This window comes from Ornithodoros turicata, chromosome 2, assembly GCF_037126465.1.
Source record: "Ornithodoros turicata isolate Travis chromosome 2, ASM3712646v1, whole genome shotgun sequence".
Taxonomy (NCBI): Eukaryota; Metazoa; Arthropoda; class Arachnida; order Ixodida; family Argasidae; genus Ornithodoros; species Ornithodoros turicata.
Genome location: NC_088202.1, coordinates 119,181,356 through 119,200,739, shown reverse-complemented (window position 1 = coordinate 119,200,739; position 19,384 = coordinate 119,181,356). Strand labels below are relative to the sequence as shown.

At 46.8% G+C, this 19,384-nt stretch overlaps 1 protein-coding gene across 1 annotated transcript; it reads right to left on the bottom strand.

Annotated features, from left to right (window-relative positions):
• Positions 1–12,234: 12,234 nt before the first annotated feature.
• Positions 12,235–12,954, bottom strand: LOC135384988 (uncharacterized). Its single transcript, XM_064614167.1, has one exon. The coding sequence runs from the start codon at positions 12,952–12,954 to the stop codon at positions 12,235–12,237; it is 720 nt and encodes a 239-aa protein (XP_064470237.1).
• Positions 12,955–19,384: the final 6,430 nt, after the last annotated feature.

Here is a 19,384-nt window from a genome sequence, read left to right as displayed (position 1 = left end):
CTGATCCAAGTCCCATCCATACATGAAACGGCATCAAACAATGTCAGGGTGTCTACCAACCTGGAAAACCTGGAAAACAGGGAATAGTCAGGGAATTTTGATGTGACTGGAAAAGTGAGGGAATTGTCAGGGAATTTGGCTAAAAAGTAGCTGAAGTCAGGGAAAATCGCAGACAAGTGCCGTGATAATGCGCGGCGAATCGTGAGTGCCGACCGGTGGTTGAGAGGCGATGCCGCAGCAACGTTACTGCGAGTAGCAGTTCACCAGTATGACAAGCTCTGACGCAGAAAAGTAGGGTAGCCTCACTAATACTTAATAAATGGTCTGTTTTATGTTGGATCTGGTATCAAAACGTATGAGTAGGCACAAAGTTCCCTTTTGTTTTTGTCGGGGAATTCGCTTGAAATAGTCAGTGAAAACCTGGAAAAGTCAGGGAATTTGAAGGCTGCAGTTTGGTAGACACCCTGAATGTACGTGTGTGCATGGCAATTTTGCTGAGAGTCCTGGTTTTTACACTAATGCCTTTACGATGCCTCTGACAAATTAGGATCTTCCAGAGCAGTGCTTTCTTCATCCAACTTCAAGAAGTAAAGAGAATGACTTCATGGCTTCTGCTGACATCTCACAGCTACATGCCAAGACAAAATAACTTGACAACAGGAAATGAAAAGAAAAAAAAAAAGGTCCGTTTCAGGTCCACCCAAATCTTTGTGCAGAGGCTGACAACAACAACGGTATTGTGAGATGATGAATGATGCTGATGCAGCGTTGAGATTAAGCCCTTGTTTCCTTTTTTGCAATGCTATACATTACTGCTGGTTAAATGTAAAATGATGCACCTACCTCCAGACATTAAAGGGACTACCAGAGATGTAGTGTCAATTGAACAGAAAAGCTGCATGTGCTACGAGGCACTGTCACATAAGCATTGGTCAACAACCACCGGTCGGACGTTAATAAAAAGCCAAATCTTCCTGTTTCTCGTCATTTCAACCAGCCTGGTCATTCAATAAATGACGTTGCCCTTTTTATTCTTCAATCAAACCTTAGCTCCGATAGAGGCAGGGAACAACGCGAGTCTTACCTCATTTACAAATTCCAATCAATCATTAACGAAGATCCTGGTGTACTTTCAACAGTAAGGAATCTGGTCGTCTAGATGGGATATACTTTCCCATTTTTTCCCTTTTATTTTCCTTTTTCTTTTCAGCTATGGCCTCAGTACAGCTCACCCTGAGCTGGCTCCCCAAGAAAGATGACATCACCACCCGGACTTGACCTTGCGGAATGTTCCAGAATATGACTCAGACAACTGCCACGTGGCACACTTGCACCGATTGTGACGTCACCCAGGAAACCTATTTAAGCAATATGCAACCCTTGGACCTCTTTTGTCCTGACGAAGACAGTGCCACTGTCGAAACGTCGACGATTCTTTTTTTAATCTATGTGTTAAAATGCCCATTAAATAAATTAGTTTTTGTTAACGTTCCTGTAATCTGTAGTCCAAGTCTTATTATTTCACTTTTATATATATATATATATTTATTTATTTTTTTAACCAAGAAACCATGTTACAAGGAAGCATGCCAAATTGTTAGCATGTCAATCGCCTCAGCCTGTTTGAGACTCAATGGGTTGGAATTCGTGGAAAAGTGAGCCCCAACGGTTTCTCAAATAATTATTATTGTGAGCGATACAGCTGTTACTCGTTGTTGTTGTTGTTGCTCGTATAGGAATGGAAAAACGAGTGACTTATTGTGCATGAGAAAGGACGGAGATAATTTGTAACGAATACGTTTCGAGTTAATCGTTCGGCGGTTGCGTGAACTGCAGTATGACGGTCGCCTCGTACTTTGCCTTAAGGATATGTACCTAAAACTAGTACCTAAACAGGGATCACAAGGACGTAAAATACAATAGTCATTAAGACGAGAAGACAGGCTAGTTGGTGATTATCCATGATGGCAGCGTGTCTTATATCGGGTGCTGTCGTCATGTAAGATACAAAACCGAAAGCGAAACTGCGAGAAGAAAGCCAGGCTAGACATTGGTTTTCACCGATGCAAAATCTCCACCTCTATGAGGGTGAGAAATGTAGAAAAAATGACGGGGGGGGGGGGGACCAGAATGGAGCGGAGCCGGCCCCAAGTGCGTGTATTTGATGTTAGCACCATAATGTCAAAATCTAGGCGATTAACTAACACGCTTCCTTCCAGTAACCGCAAATATACGACACATGCAGTAGCGTAAAACATATGTCTTCTTCCGATGTACATAAAGACAGGCACACCGAAACATGTACCAACTCCCACTTATCGGCCCAAAAGCTCCGAACACGCTAACGTTGGTTTGAGTCACATATCGCTACATCTACGCGCGATGGCACGAGAAATTACCGGATTACGAAAGCACGAAACGCTGCATGGAGCAGTCAGGGGGTAATTCTCGCACAGATACTGTGGCGATGCTATATTGACGAGCGATCAGTCGGGGAAGTCCATTAATTGAACGCAGTCACCGCGTGCGCACATCCTGAGCAGCATACCGGGATATTTTCCCTCCCCTATTGCTATTAATTACTCGCCGTGGGGCTGGGCATTTATCAAACAGGAATTAGGATCCACACGATCCCTTGCCTGACTGGGAGAGTTGACGGCGTGATCACGATTAACAAGCCTAGATTTGGGGGATCGTTTTCGCAGCTAATGCATCCGCGCGAGAAGGGCCAGTTATGGTGACGCGAGAGCTACCGGCAAAGTTTTTGTGGCCCTAGATTGTCTGAAACAGATATCAGTGCCCGCAAAAAAAAAAAAAAAAAAAAAAAAGGGGGGGGGGGCCCACAGCACATACGAGGCTCACCCTTCTGCTATAAGAGTGTTAGAATATTAGTTGACATGCAGGGAAGCACCTGCCGAGGAATCACGCGACCGCGCAGTTCATACCATACTTGAGGGTTCGAGGGTCGTATATATACCCAGACAAAAGAAATTTATTATATGTTTTCTGTGTTTTCAGTGGGTGTCAGTACCATATTGTAGGCTACTCCTTAAGAAGATGTTCCTGTACGACTTTCACACTCTGAGCTTCCCGGAGCAATAACAGTATGATTTGTGCTGACTCACTTCTTTTGTGTACCTAAACTGTTAATTACTCTTTTCTTAATGCAGTTGGCCTTCATTACGTTTTTGTATTCAGGAAAGAAGCTTTCTTGTGTCAAAGGTTTTCTTCTCCCTACTAGCACGATTTACTGAATGTACAAAGAAATATCTATAAATTCAACGGCACTGTTAAAGGGGCGCTAAAGTGCAAACATTTCTCTTCGCGATATGAAAGATTCGGTCATCGTGACAATAATGTCAAAGGAACGAGATTTACCCGTTGCGCCGTTTATAATAAAACGTGAATAAAGGTGCCGATTTGGAGGTTCCTCTTTCCTTCCTCCGAATCGGCGCAAAACGTCAAGGGTACGTCATCCCCAGCGCATCCAATTGTCAATGGAAATATATTGCGGGAACTGCCCCTTCCCGCATTTCTCTGTATAATCAACACGGTACGAGGGGAGCTCTGACTTGACTGTGACGAGTATGGATTTGGTAAAAACTTTAAAAAAAAAAAACAGTGCCGGGGAACACAGAAAAGACGACACGAAGACAGCACTGAACAACAACCAACTGACGTTTATTGATGCGAAATTCTTTTTATGGGGGGTTTTAAAGTTTTTACCAAATATGTTGGACCAAGCAGCCCACACCATCTCATTATTTAATGTCACGAGTATGGATACACCTCGCCGGGAGATGGGGTAACTTCGCCAATAATCCTGGCGGATACCGTGGTACAGGGAGCTTCCCAATGAAGACTTCTGAGGGATGCTCGCATGTTTTCTGTGGTGGGTAGTCCTCTTGGACTATCCAAATCCCAGAGCAAGAGGGTTAGCACGCCTCTACTCTCCTGCGCCACCATCCCATCTCTCCCCTCCCTCTTTCCCCCTCCCCCTTCTTCCTCCCCTGGGTGCACCGAGCCGCCACTTCAGAGCAGGCTGACCGCACCTTCCCCCTACATCGCCCCCCCCCCCACCTCGCCGGGACGCATATCGTACGTATATTCTATAGTAGCGGAAGCTTTCGCTAATACCGCCATACAAGTTAACAGGAACAGAATCACCGCATCAACGTGATCAAACACACATATTATAGCCAACGCTCGAAAAACGGAACTTTACGAAATGGAGACAGCACAGTCACCCCGAGAAACGCCACCAACTGCGAGCAGAGCAGTGGATCAGATTGCAGATGCGTGCGCAACAGAAGCTAGAGCAGTGCTGGGACGGTTATAATAGCGCCGTTACGGGATTATGAATTAAATCAAACCAACTCAGGAAAAAGGTACTGACGCCAGGATTCGAACTTGGGCATTCTGATTATGTGTTCGAATTTTGGCGTCAGCACCTTTTTCCTGAGTTAACTTAATTGTTTGATTTAGTGTGACTCTGGGCGTTGGAGGCCTACGTGTTTGTGTCGTCCGTGTTTGTAGCCAACCTCGGCTACCAAAGTTTTCGTTGTTTATGTCATTATGAGGTATTGTACCTTTCACGATGCTATTCCAAACAAGCAATACGGTTTCTAGTAAGACAATCCTTGAAAGCGTTTCAAAGCGTCGAGGTTAGTGTAGTTTCCGGTAGTTTCCCTTTCTTTTATTAATAACGCGTCCTGGAGTAGCCAGTCCCGAGTGGCTCGAGACTACCATCTCCATTTTTTTCTTTTAAAAGCAATCACAATCCTTGAAAAAACAACAAAAAAACCATACGTTATCTTCATTGGCAGACGGGACATTTCATCATTACGACGTATCCATTTGTCATTTTGACGTGGAACGCCTCATTACACAAAGCGCGTTAATGAAAAGAATTTGAATTTACGATCTCGGCTGTACAAATAGCGTTTTCTTTTCTTTGTTTACAGGGCTTCTGACAGCAGGGGGAGAGGGAGGGGGGGGGCTCTTCAGATATACCCTGCCCTGGGCGCAAACTCGCCTCGCTACGGCTCTGCCCCCACCCCTGCATCAAACGCAAATTCTCTTTTATGGTTATGATTGGGAGTTCCATTGCCAGTGGCGATACACTACCCCATTGCCGGTGGTAATGCGGTGAAATGGAATAGGACCGAAATGCTACGGTGTCCGAAAGGGTCAGAGGCAGAGAGCCTTTGAGGGCAGAGCGTTGGTGGGCAGGATTTGGCCGTGGGCCAAGCAATTCTGACAAAATGAGCGGGCGACAGTCCAGCTGATTAAAAGGCCCTGAGAGTGAAGTACGGGCAGGTTAGTAGCGTGGGCAATGGAGGAGGATGTGCTGTAGATATTCCAGATCACCGCAGTGAGGGCATCTGAAAGAGTGACTCCAAAAGAGATGCCCATTTGAAGAATGAGTCCAAGCCACTCCGTGTTCCAAGCTCAGAGAAACCTTTATACGCGTCTGGTCAGTGCAGTTCGCATCAGAGTTAACTTGAACGCCATTCCGGCTTGCGTACCCTGGTGGTGCCTAGTAGAAATAACGGCGGAGGGTGTTTTGGTCAACTATTTACAGTTAGATGGAGTGATCCTCGTTATGAAGGCCTTGTTTTCTGCTACGCGCTGCCAGGGCCGGTGTCTCTGTTCCCGCTTCGCAGGCTGGAGCGGCATGTTCAAGTTAACTTCGACGCGAGCTGTACAAGCATCAGAAGAACACTGAACTGAATACTGAACTTCGTCGCTACTAACCTCCCCTTTTTTTTCTTCTATGTGTCATCATCATCATCGTCAATACTGAACGTAGAAGAAAAAGGGTGCTCGTGAGCAGAGGAAACTTCAACGGTTTCTTCACCGCTATCAGGACATCTTTTGTCCAACACAAATCAATCGATGAAGACATCTCCTGCAATGGTTCCCCTACTACTGACATCTGCTACGCACTCAGCAGCAGCTCCAGCTTGCCAACCCAGGGAGAGAGCGACATACAATTTGTTCTCAATGAGATAGTACAAACGAACCATACTGGGATCAAGAAAACCCTGCAAAATTATCGACTAGATCTCAAAGGACTTTCTCGGAATACACAAACCCTGCTGTTTAGGCTGCGAACAGGAAGCGCTTTCACTAAATTGTCTCTGGGTAAAGCCAGTCGTCAGCAAACCGAAACTATCGAACACACTTTGATTCATTGTCGTGCATATGATGACATACGGGAAAAAACACATTGTACAATGCAGGAACTGTACACTGGATGATGTCTAGTCGTTGTTGTTGTTGTGGCATCCCAGAGGCATTCGCATGTTGGCACAAAACTCTTATCGCACAGCGCTGAAAGTAAGCAGGAGAATCCCACCAGTGTACAACCGCTATCGATGGAAAGCGAGATAAAAACCAAACTACTTCAGTTTTACAGCGTCAGCTGTGTCGTGCAGCTTCCAACAGGGCTCGTGGTGACTGTGTGCTACTTCTCGTCTCGCGCCGCTCCGGAATGCATCCGCGACTTTATCGTGTATGAACTCGCGCCTTACCGCATGCACAAGCTTCTCGTCATCGGAGACTTCAACGTGGACGTTCCAGTGGCCAACAACACCACTTTCCTAAGTGATATGTCCGAACAACTGGACCTTACGCTGTGCACCGACATCCGCCAACCCCCAACTAGACATATGGCTCATGAATAGACTTGGTGTTCCAGAACAGCCAGGACAGTTCAGGACACCACTCACCTAGCCAACCACTTCAGCGACCACAAATCAATACTCATTCACGCTTAAATAAATTTGTCTACACACTTTCATCCGGCCTCATTTCGCCACGCGCACAACTGACGCTTAATTTCGCGTAACACAATTCGTCCTGTAATTTTGGGGGGAAGGCGGAAGGGAAGTTTAGTCTGGGAGCAGCAGACTTCATTGGGTTCATTCGGATTTCTTTCTTTTTCTAAAAAAATAAAGACGACAACAACTTTTTCTAAAACGACAACAACTTCATTTTGAGATGATGAATGGGGGGTTTCAACAAAAAGTTCAAATAACTCAATTCAATTCAGCTTTTCACGGTGTCTCTACTACATTAGATGCATTGACGTCATCTCGCCCCAGCATGAGTCATTCGCACGCAGTGATACCTCAGAAATACACTCATCCCTAAGCCACTGGTCACAACATGACGTTCCAATGGGTCCCAAACCACATAGGTCTCTACGAAAACCACCCGGGCTGACATAGCAGCAAGACGCGCTGCGTGCGATGACACTTCGGCCGTGGCGCGTCTGCCGCTTACAGATTCGACGTGCCGTCTACATATTCGCCGTCGGTGTGTCACATGTGCCCGGCAGTTCTGGACCGAAACTACGATATACAGTGCTAGACAAAAGTTTACGGAACACGCTCCGACGCATTCCTTCCTCAGAGTGACACGGCTAGCAGCGAATGGTACCGTACGGACTTGCAAACAGGTGACTGTGTTACCTAGGCCCATGTCCGTAAGTTGAGTTAGAGTTTGAGTTTGATTATTGAAAAAAAAAAAAAAACGGAAGATATTGAATTCGTCACCTTACGAATTCTGCTACTCCCACAAAGGAAATGAAATGAATGAAATGAGAAGAAAACTTAAAAGATGAAAAGGTAAAAATAGAAAGACATCTCCCGTCCCAGTCACCGAACTGTACGTGCGCATGCGTAGCTACATCCCCTAGAAGTGAAGTGAATTGCAAGAAACTAACAAGAACGGGGAACTCGACGACACATGCCTAGAATGCTGTCCTAAAATACAGATTCCATATCACTGCTCACTATGAAGTTGACAAGCGCTAATAACGCCGCGTCTCTCTTCTTGGGTTCCCATGCACCCAGCACCTTGACTATATCGAAGGTTCTATTGTCCAAGCGGGCTAGAGCAGACTTCAATGTTGCTCTTTGGGATGCATATCTTGTGCAGTGCATATCCGTGCACGTCCGTCCGTACAGTCCCATTCGCTACTAGCGTGTCACTCTGATGAAGGAATGCGCCGTAGTGTGTTCCGTAAACTTTTGTTCAGGACGGCGAATAGCAGCAAGAAGACAAGGACATACATAGAAGTAGACAGGGCAAGTGCAATTAGGATCTACAGGATCTGCAGTTGGCCTGTGTACCTCTATCTATGTCATTGACTTCTTGCTGCTATTCGCCATCATGAACCTACACCAACTACCACGGATTGTTCCTATTGTGCCATAAACGTTTGTCCAGCACTGTACAACGCTTCTTGCAGTCCATTGACCCATTGATGGATTTTGTCTTCGATTGCCGCTGCAGTAGCAAATAATCCCTTCTCCACCGCCTACAATTCAATATTACCCGTATCCCCTCGCTTCTCTTCAAAACGGGCCAGTTAAGTTCCCCTAACTGCAGTACGTGCGGCGTGGAAGCTGACATCTCCCCCCCCCCATCTCCTGCATTGATAATAGCATCTCCATCATCGAAACACCCTCCGACGCCGGCTACTCCAGACTGGCCACTCAGGCTCCATCCTGCACCCCAACCAGTGGGCTATTATCGGTATCCTCCGTGTTCTCCGAGCCTCCGGGCTCATGAACACCCTGTGACATTGTCACGTTGTTGTATTCACTCTTCTTTTCCTTTTTATTTTTATTTTTTAAATTATAGCAAGCAGGCTCTTTGCATGAATGACCTTTCCTTTTTCTGCTTTTCTTATTTAATGAACATATCCCCCTTATTTCTGGTGTAATTTTACAACTTAGTGTGTGTGTCACGAACGTGGTTAGATGCGTAGAAGACATAAAAAAGATATGTCGCCCTGTTCTATAACCGTAAATGAGACCCTCATCGCTGCAGCCGACTTTCATACGTTGCCTTTCACTTTTTTCGTGCCCTCCTCTTTTCCTGGCACCTCTTTCATAGTTATAAATGGATTTACTTTCGCGGCTGGAAACCATCTAATGAGACGACATCAAACGCAAAACCCTCTTCTAGCAAAGCGCTTCGGTGAATATGCGAGAAGGCTAAGAAACAAACGTTTATACGTTCTTGCAGCGCCTGAGTCACCAATATTGATCTCTAGCATGGTATTTGCGTGCAAGATAACGCGCCCGAGGCGGTGAAGCAGAAAATAAGGTGCATGCTATAACAAAGGATACGAGTGAAGAAAAAAAGGGAAGAAGATAAAAGGAGCAACTATCAGAACGGCAGTCGATAAAATACACATGGGTGTGTTCGCTTGACATACGTGCCCCCTACGAATTCTCATCGATTTTTCTTGCCAGACGCTTTACTGTTTTCGTCCAAGCGCGCTTTTTCATTCCACCCCTTTCGAAAGCTTTTTTTTTACTCCTTCTTTTCCGATTTCTTTCCTTGTCCCCCGCTTGTGATCGGTTACCGTTCCTATACAGCAGCGCCATAAATGGGCGAGAAAAGAAAATAGAAAATTGGGGACACAGGCAGATAATCATATATTTCGACCCTATAGCGACTGCTGCTATTTCAATACACCATCAACGGGCTGAAAGAGAATGACATAAAACGCGGGGGCCGCGATATTGGCGTTCCAATAAAACAACCGGTCCGCAGTAGTTCTGAATGTGCCTGTGTGCCAAGTTCTGGCGAGGTTTGATTGTCTCCATCAAATAAAAGTTCCGACGTTAAGCCTGCTTTTGTTCGTTGGAAAATGCCTGAATGACTTACTTGTGATTGGTGACACTTTGTAGAATATAATAGAATAGAACAGAAATAGAATAGAAATAGAAAAAAAAAATGGAAACGTAGGTCCCACTGTTGGGAGACTTTGATATATTTCACATAGCTCAGTGGCAAAAAGCGTGCCAACTAGCAATTGCAGCGCCCCTCAGCAGTAGCACCGAATTGACATACTCGGGATAAGGAGACCGACAATATGCTCTTAATTAGGTAGTACAAGCACAGCACCCTTGGGATCTGGGAAATCCTATATACAAAATCATCCACTTATTCTCCCTAAAGGCCAGTTCCCACATACAGCGCTTCGCTTTATAGCGCTGGAAAATAGCGCTCAAAATCTGGCGCAATTTTTCCGGTTGCCGTTCTCACATACTACCGAGCACAGAGCGCTATCCTGCTGCAGTCACGGGACATCGTTGCGACGTGATGCACTAGTACCACCGTGATTGTTTATTGTTCGCGCCGGATATCCGTAGCATGAACGCGGATGACACTTTCGATGCTGTGATTGCGATACCGAACTATAGTAACCAAATAGCCATGAACTGAGAGATGCACGGGCAGACGAAACTCGTGCCCATTTTCACGTCGTCGTCGTCGTCGCGTTCCCGCCTTGCTGCTTCGAGCGATCGGAAACAAAACAAACCCCAGCTTCCGCGACGTCACGGCTGAAAGACGATCACGATTGGATAACACAGACTCACCGCTCAATATAGCGCTAGAAAAGTTGACCGGGGCTCTACTTCGACAAGAGTGGTTTTATAGAGGTTCGCAGCTATGCGAGGAGGAAAATATAGCGAAATTTTCTAGAGCTATGTAGGGAAGCGCTATATGTGGGAATTGGGCTTTCGCAGATCGACCATCGCCAAGCTCTTCAGTAGTTTCAGATTTTTTTTCCGGGACACCGGTCTCCTCTCTGCCCTATGATGTGCCTGCGTACCTGTGAGCTGTCGGTGCGTTTTTGTGTGTTGTGTTTTTGCCTAGCGTTCCGTTGCTGTTGTCTCACTGACTATCGACACCTATTCAGCGTCGTTCAACACCTCATCATCAGGACACATTTCATCCTGTCCATTGTGCCTTGGGGTAGTGGGCCGCACCTCATGTGGCGAATTCCCCCATTCATCATCATTAATTTATCTGTTGTTGTTGTTGTTCTCCCTTTGAGAGGACTTCTTCGGAATATACAAAACCTGCTTTTTGGGCAGAGCATAAGATGCGCTTTCACAAAATTACAACCATGCAAACAACAACAACTTTATTGTGAGATGATGGATGGGGAGTTTCATCGCCAGGGGCGATACTCTACCCCATTACCCCGGTTATCTGGATAGCGCAAATTGCAGACGCTGTCAGCTAGACGAAAGTGTCGAACACATCGTGGTTTATTGTCGTGTACATGCGGGATAAATACCTTGGATACTGTAGGAATTATATGCTGAAAGTGTGCTACACCACAGAGGCTCTTTCACTGAAAAATACTCCAAAACTCGCAGTATAGCCTTCTTCCTCCCGGGAACTGGACTCGCCCGAAATGGCTCAGCATTTACTTGCTCACGGGTCTTCGCATCAATCCTAACAGTGACCGAAGCACTTCATAACTTTAGACCTTCACCCTTTCATCACCTCATATACAGGACCCTCTGTTTACAAATTGCGATGTCACGAGAACACCGGTTCGAGGTTATATTTTGTTGTGGTGGGCAAGAAGCGGGAAAAATGCGCCGCCCGATAGGCTGATAAAGCTGATCGTGCCCAACATACTTTGCGCGGCTGCAAAACGTAATCGATAACGTACGGGCTCAGGTCGTCAATAATATCATGTCATCTCGTCCTGGCTACAGTCGTCATGCTGCGCACATGAGTCGCGCCAACAGCGGCAAGCCAGAATTATCACCACTAGCACCGTCAGGTATATTTTCTGGTATAATGGTCGTGTGTAGCGCACAATAGGTGTGGTCCATGCTCACGCTTGTTGCTGTCGTACTTCGACCGCTACTGGCTCTTGTTGAAGATGCCCAAAAAGATACCGCGCAGGGACAAGAACAACATGTACAGCCTCTGGCGTGAGGCCAGCTCGTACGTCTGGACTATACACAGGGAGTTGTTGTCTGAGGAAATTTATTGAACCTCAGGGAGTTACACATAGCCTTGACACAAACCTCCACTAAAAATCAGCCCTGAAAATTACGGGGTCAACGGCATTTATTCTTTCATTCAGCTTTTACCGGCTATTACGAGTGATTTCATTAGATTTTAATGAAAAGACAAATTTTTAATATCCATGCAAAGCCACACGAGTCACATGCCACGCAAAGGGAAAGTCTTCTTGTCATAATCCTGATTATGATGATGATAGGAGAAAAAAAAAAGGAGTTGTGAGCCCGCTCACTGCGGGACAAGCTACTCCAGGTCTAGTAAAAAAAAGAAAGAAAAACGTATAAAAAGACGAAAGCTCTGCTATGCTGTTAACGAAGGTGATGAGTGAGCGCTGTGCACCCTGACGATGAATCGCAGGCTATTCGCCCAGCACTTTCACGACGTCGAAGGGTCGGCTATCAAGACGGTCCAGGGATCTCTGAAGTTGCAAACGCGCAGTTCGAAATCGCGCACATTCGAGAAGAATATATGTTCCGAATCGTCACGCACACCACACGTTGAACACAACGACGAAGGATGGGCGCATATCTTGAACAGAAATGCGTTGGCCAATGGGACATTGAGTCGGAGTCTGTGAAGCAAAGCTGCGAGTGACCGGGACATCCGCGGAGAGATTCGGTAAGAGAGGTCCGGGTCAATTCTGCTCAGCAGCGACGTCGGCTCTGCGGAATTGGACCACTGACTCCGAACTGAACGCCGCTGGATGACGCACAGCATACGTTTCGTATCCTCAGAGGTGAAATATATCTTTTGCGTAGGACCTCGTTGGTGAGCATCATGTGCCTCTCTGTCAGCAGCATCATTCCCAGTAATGCCGATGTGACCGGAGACCCACTGGGACTCGATTGTGTGCCCTTTTGCGACAGCGGCATTGTACGATAAGATGATGACGTACACTATGACCACAAGGCCACTGGAGGTCACAGGTGCGCGTAGTGCTTGAAGGCCACTCTTAGAATCAGAAAAGATTGACCAGCCACCAGCGATTAAGCCCCCTGGCAGGTGTTGCTCGGTCGGCAATGTACTGGACGGCATTGAGAACAGCGTACAGCTCTGCAGCCGTAGAAGACGTCTGGTGCGATACGCGCTCACCATGGCGGACACAGGAGCCCAGGATAACGAACGCGCAAGAAGATCCTGTGGTGTTGGAGAATGCATCCGTGAAAATCGTCGTCTTTTCTGCATGCCTTGTGATATGTTCCAGTGTGAGCTGCTTAAGTACTGGTGTTGGAGTAGATCCCTTATTCGTGAGTGTGAGCTCCTCAATATCCAGGCCCGCAGCCTTCTAGTGTGTCTGGGCTTGCCTAAGATGACCGAAACATACTCAGTCCTTGTGGAGGCACGTGAACCACCTGCAAACATCCTGCGTGACAGGGAGACCCTTCGAGTCTACACGCGGGTCCTAACCAGAGTTGTACGTAACGCGTTACTAGTAATTGCGTTACTAGTAATCAATTACTTTATTCAGTAATTTTTTAACGTAATCAATTAATTTTGTGAGCAAGTAATTTTCCAAGTAATCTTATTACAATTTTCAGTAATCAATTACTGAGTAATCTATTACTTTTTTAACCTTCTGTCAACAATGGCAACCCTTTTCAGCAAGCCAATCTGTTCTTCTGTTCCACCATGAGCTCGACTGAAGCAATGACGCAGAGGTCACTGTGACAGCCGTCTCTAGTCCACACGTGTTCCATACACGCCACAGTAACATGATAATCCCTTACAACCGCGACCTACTGCTTACAGCATGTAATTGTGTAAATATGTGACGTGAGTCATAGACTAGCTAGCACGTATTGGTCCACGTATTAGGCTCGCGTGTATGTACAGGGCGTGAGTCGTGACGTTGCCCACATACGTGAGGCCGACAACGGCAAGCCCAATCACCACCACCACCACCACCACCACATATGTATGAACCTAAGTCGTTCGATAACGGTATTGTGTACATATATATGTAAATATGTATATAAATCTGTAATAAACGCGTGTACGTGTTTTTAATGTTGCTTTCAAATGTATTTGTGAATTTCACTTATCATGTATATTGGTGTCTCATATTAGAATTTGCAATAAGAGCTGCATGGCTGCATTCACTGCAGGCTTGTACGCTTTGGTATGGCCCACAATTTAAAAGTAAGGGGAAAAGTAACGCGTTACATTTTTAATCGGTAACGTATTCCATTTGTCATGAAGTAATTTGTAACGGTAAAGAATTACTTTTCTCGCAGAAGTAAAAGTAACTGTAATCAATTACTTTTTTCGAGTAACGTGTACAACTCTGACTCCTAACGCGGCACCCCTTCCACTATCTCCGACTCATAGGAAGTGACTGCCCCGACTCTGCCTCTGGTGGCGCTGTCGACCGCCTGCGGGTGGTTGTGCCCCAGCCCTCTTGTACCGTGCCCTTTGCCCCTCCTTTATGTGCCCTCGACCGGCCCTTCCTGTACTCCACTATCCCCGGCCTTCGCGAAAGAATGACACGCCTTCCGTTGTCGCACGTCAGCTTGCACTGGAGCACATCTGCACGCTACATGACCAGCGTCTAGCTGTTTACACCGACGGGTCGGTCGTACCTGACAGAGCGAGCGCAGCATTTTATGTGCCCCACGAGGACATCGAGCGCACCTTTAGACTTGCAAACGACTCGCAGACTTGTGCGTAACGCGTTATTAGTAATTGCGTTACTTGTAATCAATTACATTTTTGAGTATTTTTTTCGAGTAATCAGTTACTTTACTGTGAAAGTAATTTTTCGAGTAATCAATTCCTTTTTGGAGTAATCGATTACTCAGTAATTGATTACTTTTCCGGCAGAGATTAACTTATCTTTCAGATGTTCTACCCTAAGTCAAACCCCTCCCGCCGTCAGCCTTTGTTGGATCGTTCTACTATAGCAAGCGCAGATCATCGTAATAACGTTCTGGAATTTCAGGGTCTCTCTTTCTAATTTCTTCCTACACTAATGCGGTGGTACCTGAAGCTTTGGAGGTTCAGTGAGTCATGGGGAAGTTCCAGGCAATGTTCTTGCACAATCGGGTCGACGTCTTCCCTGGCGATAAATACAGTAGACGTCGAGATCTACCTGTCCTACGCGTTTTTGTTTTTTGTATTATTTCAGCTGTTCTCCTGTTGAACTTTTTTTTTTTCTGAGGCACACAAAGACGGGTATAATTTGCGTGAATGCAGAGTAACGACCGGAGTAACGCGTTACTTTTTTACTCGTTACTCGATTACATTTGGAGTCGAGTAATTGGTAACGGTAATCAATTACTTTTTGCGTAGAGGTAACAGTAACGGTAATCAATTACTTTTTTTGAGTAACGGGCACACGGCAAAGAGTTCAGCCTCCGTGGATGACAACTGAGACGTCATCCACGGAGGCTGAACTCTTTGCCGTGTAAGCGGCGCTTGAGCACATTTCCGTCTCGCCACAGGGAAACTGGTCCATTTTTACGGATAGTATGGCAGCGTTAGAGGTCATCAGCTCACACGAATCCCAGACGATCAACGACCTCCACGCAATGACTATCTCGTCATACAACTCCGTTCTCGCCTCCGGTCATACCGTCTGGCTCCAGTGGGTTCCCAGCCACATAGGCCTCTCTGGGAATACCCGTGCCGACGCTTCTGCAAGGCGCGCATAGCTGTGGCAGCCCCATCGCAAACCTACCGCTCACGGCATCAGCTTGCCTCCTTCAAATCCATCGATGGTCTGCCTCTGAAACCCGCCACTTCATTGCACACGCTATTCGATGCAACACCTTTCTTCGAGCCATCGACCCCGGGATGCAACTTTACCCCACCCAACACCTTACCAGGGCCGAGGAAACCCTCCTTCATCGCCTCCGCCTTAACGTCGCCTACACTCCGTCACTCCTGCACAAGAGGGGCAGACGCGGCAACGCAAACTGCGATGCCTGCGGCGCCGTCGCTGACATAGCCCACCTCCTGCTAACGTGCCCGACGTTCTCGAGGCCCCGTGCCGCCCTCGTCCGACGCCTCCAAGCCTTGGGCCACCCCCCACCCCCCTCGCTCGCTATACTCCTCGGGTCTGTTCCGCGCCCTGGGCAACGGAATGTTACCAAGGCACTCTTCGAGTTTTTTTTTCTTAATTTTTTTAAGGAGTAGCAAGCCGGCACTTGCCTGGCTGACATCTCCTTTTGTGTGAATAAACATATACCCCCCCCCCCCTTATTCGTCATACCACGTATATCCACGATAACATTAGGCTGACGAAGGATCCATGGGGGCAGCTTGGGATACGCAACGCTTTGCGGCTAGGAATTTCATGAAGCAACGGGATTACGAACCTATGTATGCCAGAGTTAGTGCGACGGAGTATAGCCCAGGCAAGCGGGTGACGTCGATAACGGGTTATAAGGCGAGTGTAGCGACGCAAGGCTTCAACATTTCGAAGTGTAGGTATGGGTGGTTCCCCCTCGCCCCGGCTAAGGCTGTTATGTTGGACGTTGCAGTTGGAACTCCGAGGCATAGCTTTACACTTTTAGTCAGAACTCGCTGCAGGATAGTTTCACTAGAGGTGCATAAGTCAGTCAAGACGTAATACGCAAGCATCTGTCGAATTAGGGATCAGTGAAGACCGAGCACAGCGCGGCACGTTGAGCCCCAACGGGTACCGCAGAGGTGTCAAAGCACATTTAGTCTAGCATCTGCACGATCTTTTAAAAGTCAGACTTCAGCGTTCCAGGACAACGTGCGGTCGATAATAACACCAAGAAACCGACGATGGCTCACTCTTCTGAGGGCGGCCCCGGTAATATGCAGATGGAACCTAGATGTGAACTTGTGAGTAAAAGGTAAGCACAGATATTGTTTGTTTGTTTCTAATTAAAAAAAAACAAGGAGAAATTGAACTCGTCTCCCGACTTGTTCTGCTACTCCTAACAAAAATTCTCACTCCACCCCACCCCCAAAAAATACTTCTCAAGTGCTGTACTCGCAAGTTCGCTATTCACTCTTCAGAAGTCCACTATCCACATGTTCACTAGACGTCCACAATTAAACACTATTCACAATTATCCCAAGATCATGCACAGAGGATGCTAGAAGGTTGTATCCATCCCACAGCTCTGGACAAATTTCACAAGTGCCGCCAAGGCAGCATCCCTCGTGTTCGGTGCCCAAAGTCCCAACACCTTCACTATATCGAAGACCCTGCTGCCTAGCCGAGCAAGTGTAGCTTTTAGTGTAGCTGAGATGCACTTTGAGATGTATTTGAGATGCATACCTAGTGCAGTGCATTATAATATGCTGACTATCCTCCACCGTTGCACAAACTGAACAACTCGATGAGTCGGCTCTTCCAACTTTATGAAGAAAATGACGGCCATAAGGCACATTCAAGCGACACCGGTGTAAAAACTTATGAACAGAGCGCGGTAACGTAGACGGAACACAGAACTTCAGCTCCGGATCTATGCGATGTAGCAGCGACGAATCACTCTGCAATTGCACCCATCGCTGTCTGCACATTTCCTGCGACAATGACCTTAATGAAGATGTAACAACTGACTTTGTGTATATCACCGGATGTAGTGTTGAAGATAGGTGTGCTATGTCCGCTAGTTCGTCTGCTGCTTGATTCCCTCCTATACCCACATGTCCAGGAATCCACTGCACAGTTACTTCGCGGCCGGCGACTCTACATTTGTTGTATTCATGGAGTATTTGGTGAACTGTTGGTGTCATACAGCCATTTCCCAAGAATGCAGGCATGGCTTGGACACAGTCTTCTCCCGGGAGGCATTCATCCCTCGCTCCGTGAGGTATAGTACTACTTTGTCAATGACACTTTGTAATCTCCTCCTCCTTCTCCTTGAATCAGAATCTTCTTGTAAATTTACCCAAATCCACCAGAAAATATGCGACCTGGTGCAGTGGTAGCAGTTGATAAAATTGGTGAAAACGGGTACTTTCAGAAGAACTACTGAGCCTCGCTCAGTTCTGGTCACGAAGCGACGAGAGAAAAATATGGACCTGGTGCTTCAATGTCAATTTCGATGCTTCTGCTGATAACGGCTTCAAGGTTACGACACGACGCGCGGCTTCCTCAAACAACAGTTAGAAGGGTTCAGGAAGAGGCGGGCGACCGTTTTCCTCCGTCCTCGTGTTGCATTAACTCGACGGAGAACTGAGGACGGCCCAGCAATCGATTTGGCACATTCCTCCCCCTCCCAAACTGTTACCATTGCACTAGATGGGTCCCGGAAAAATGGTCCCGGAAAATTTGGTCCTGGAAAAAATGGTCCCTGGTAGCGTTGGCGGAGACAATGGTCCCGCGGCGTTCCGCGCGCCCCAAAATACAGACCGTCGTTGTAGACAGCCGATGAAACGAATACTAGGTGGCCAATGCCATCATTTGCCCTGCGATTTGTTGAAATTGGGAGATATAGGGTTTTTTAATTAACATTGATGTTAATGAACAATAAAAGCTGCACGCCATTCAATGAGGAACATAAAAGCGATTACACTCGCTGCACTAGTTGTATTGAGCGGATTGCGTCTGTTCCTTCTGTTCCTCTCTCTCTCTTTATCAGTGGAATACAGACAACGCGGTTTCCGGAAGATAGGTCGGAAAAATGGTACCTACGTTCTTTTATAAAAGGAAGGATCACATAGCAGTGAGCAAAATAGCACGTTACGTTCTGTATTCGTACCAATTAAATAAAGCGCGCATAAACGCTTTAAACATGAGATCACTAGCCCGCGACATGCTCGCTGTACGGGGGGTCGTGGGGTGTAGTTCCCAACTCAACCTGGATGCTATAGTATTTTCCTGCTGTTGGTCAGACACAGGTTTTACAGTTGTTCTCTCATACTTTCTATATCGATGTCTATGGCGATTTGTCCCTCGGCCGCTAGTTATCGCGAAAGCGGTGGGTTTCTCTTTTCTATTTATTTACCATCGGTGTGTGTGTGTGTGGGGGGGGGGGGGGGGGCTGTTTGTGGGAGCAGTCAAATTTGTCGTGTGACGAATCCAATCTCCCCCTATTAACTTTTTTCATCACCATCAACATCTATGTCGATGAACCGTATCTTTAGCAAGGGTGTACACCTCGAAATAAAGTGACCGAACCCCCCCCCCCAGACACACACACACACACACACACACACGCACACATAAATGGGATGATGATGTGACCCCGACGCAAAATAAACTACTGTAAATAAACGTTGTCTGGCAATAATGCACAGTTGCGCGCGGGAAGCTGCCACGAGCGTACTTAGTATAGGAACAAGGGAAAGGGTGCAGGCTAGCTGGTATAGATCCATGAAGAAGACCGAGAGACACGGACACAGAAGACGACACACGTAGGTTCTCAGACACAGAGAGAGACTGAGAACCTACGTTCTCACTTCACTGAGAACCTACGTGTGTCGTCTTCTGTGTCCGTGTCTCTCGGTCTTCTTCATGGTACTTAGTATAACCTGGACATAAATATGCAAACACCGAACTTGGACTAAGCTAATACTAAACTGACCAACGTATTGTTCCGTC

Bases quoted from the DNA above. Each gene is read 5' to 3' on its own strand.
- LOC135384988 (XM_064614167.1), bottom strand. From the start codon at position 12,954: ATGGTGAGCGCGTATCGCACCAGACGTCTTCTACGGCTGCAGAGCTGT.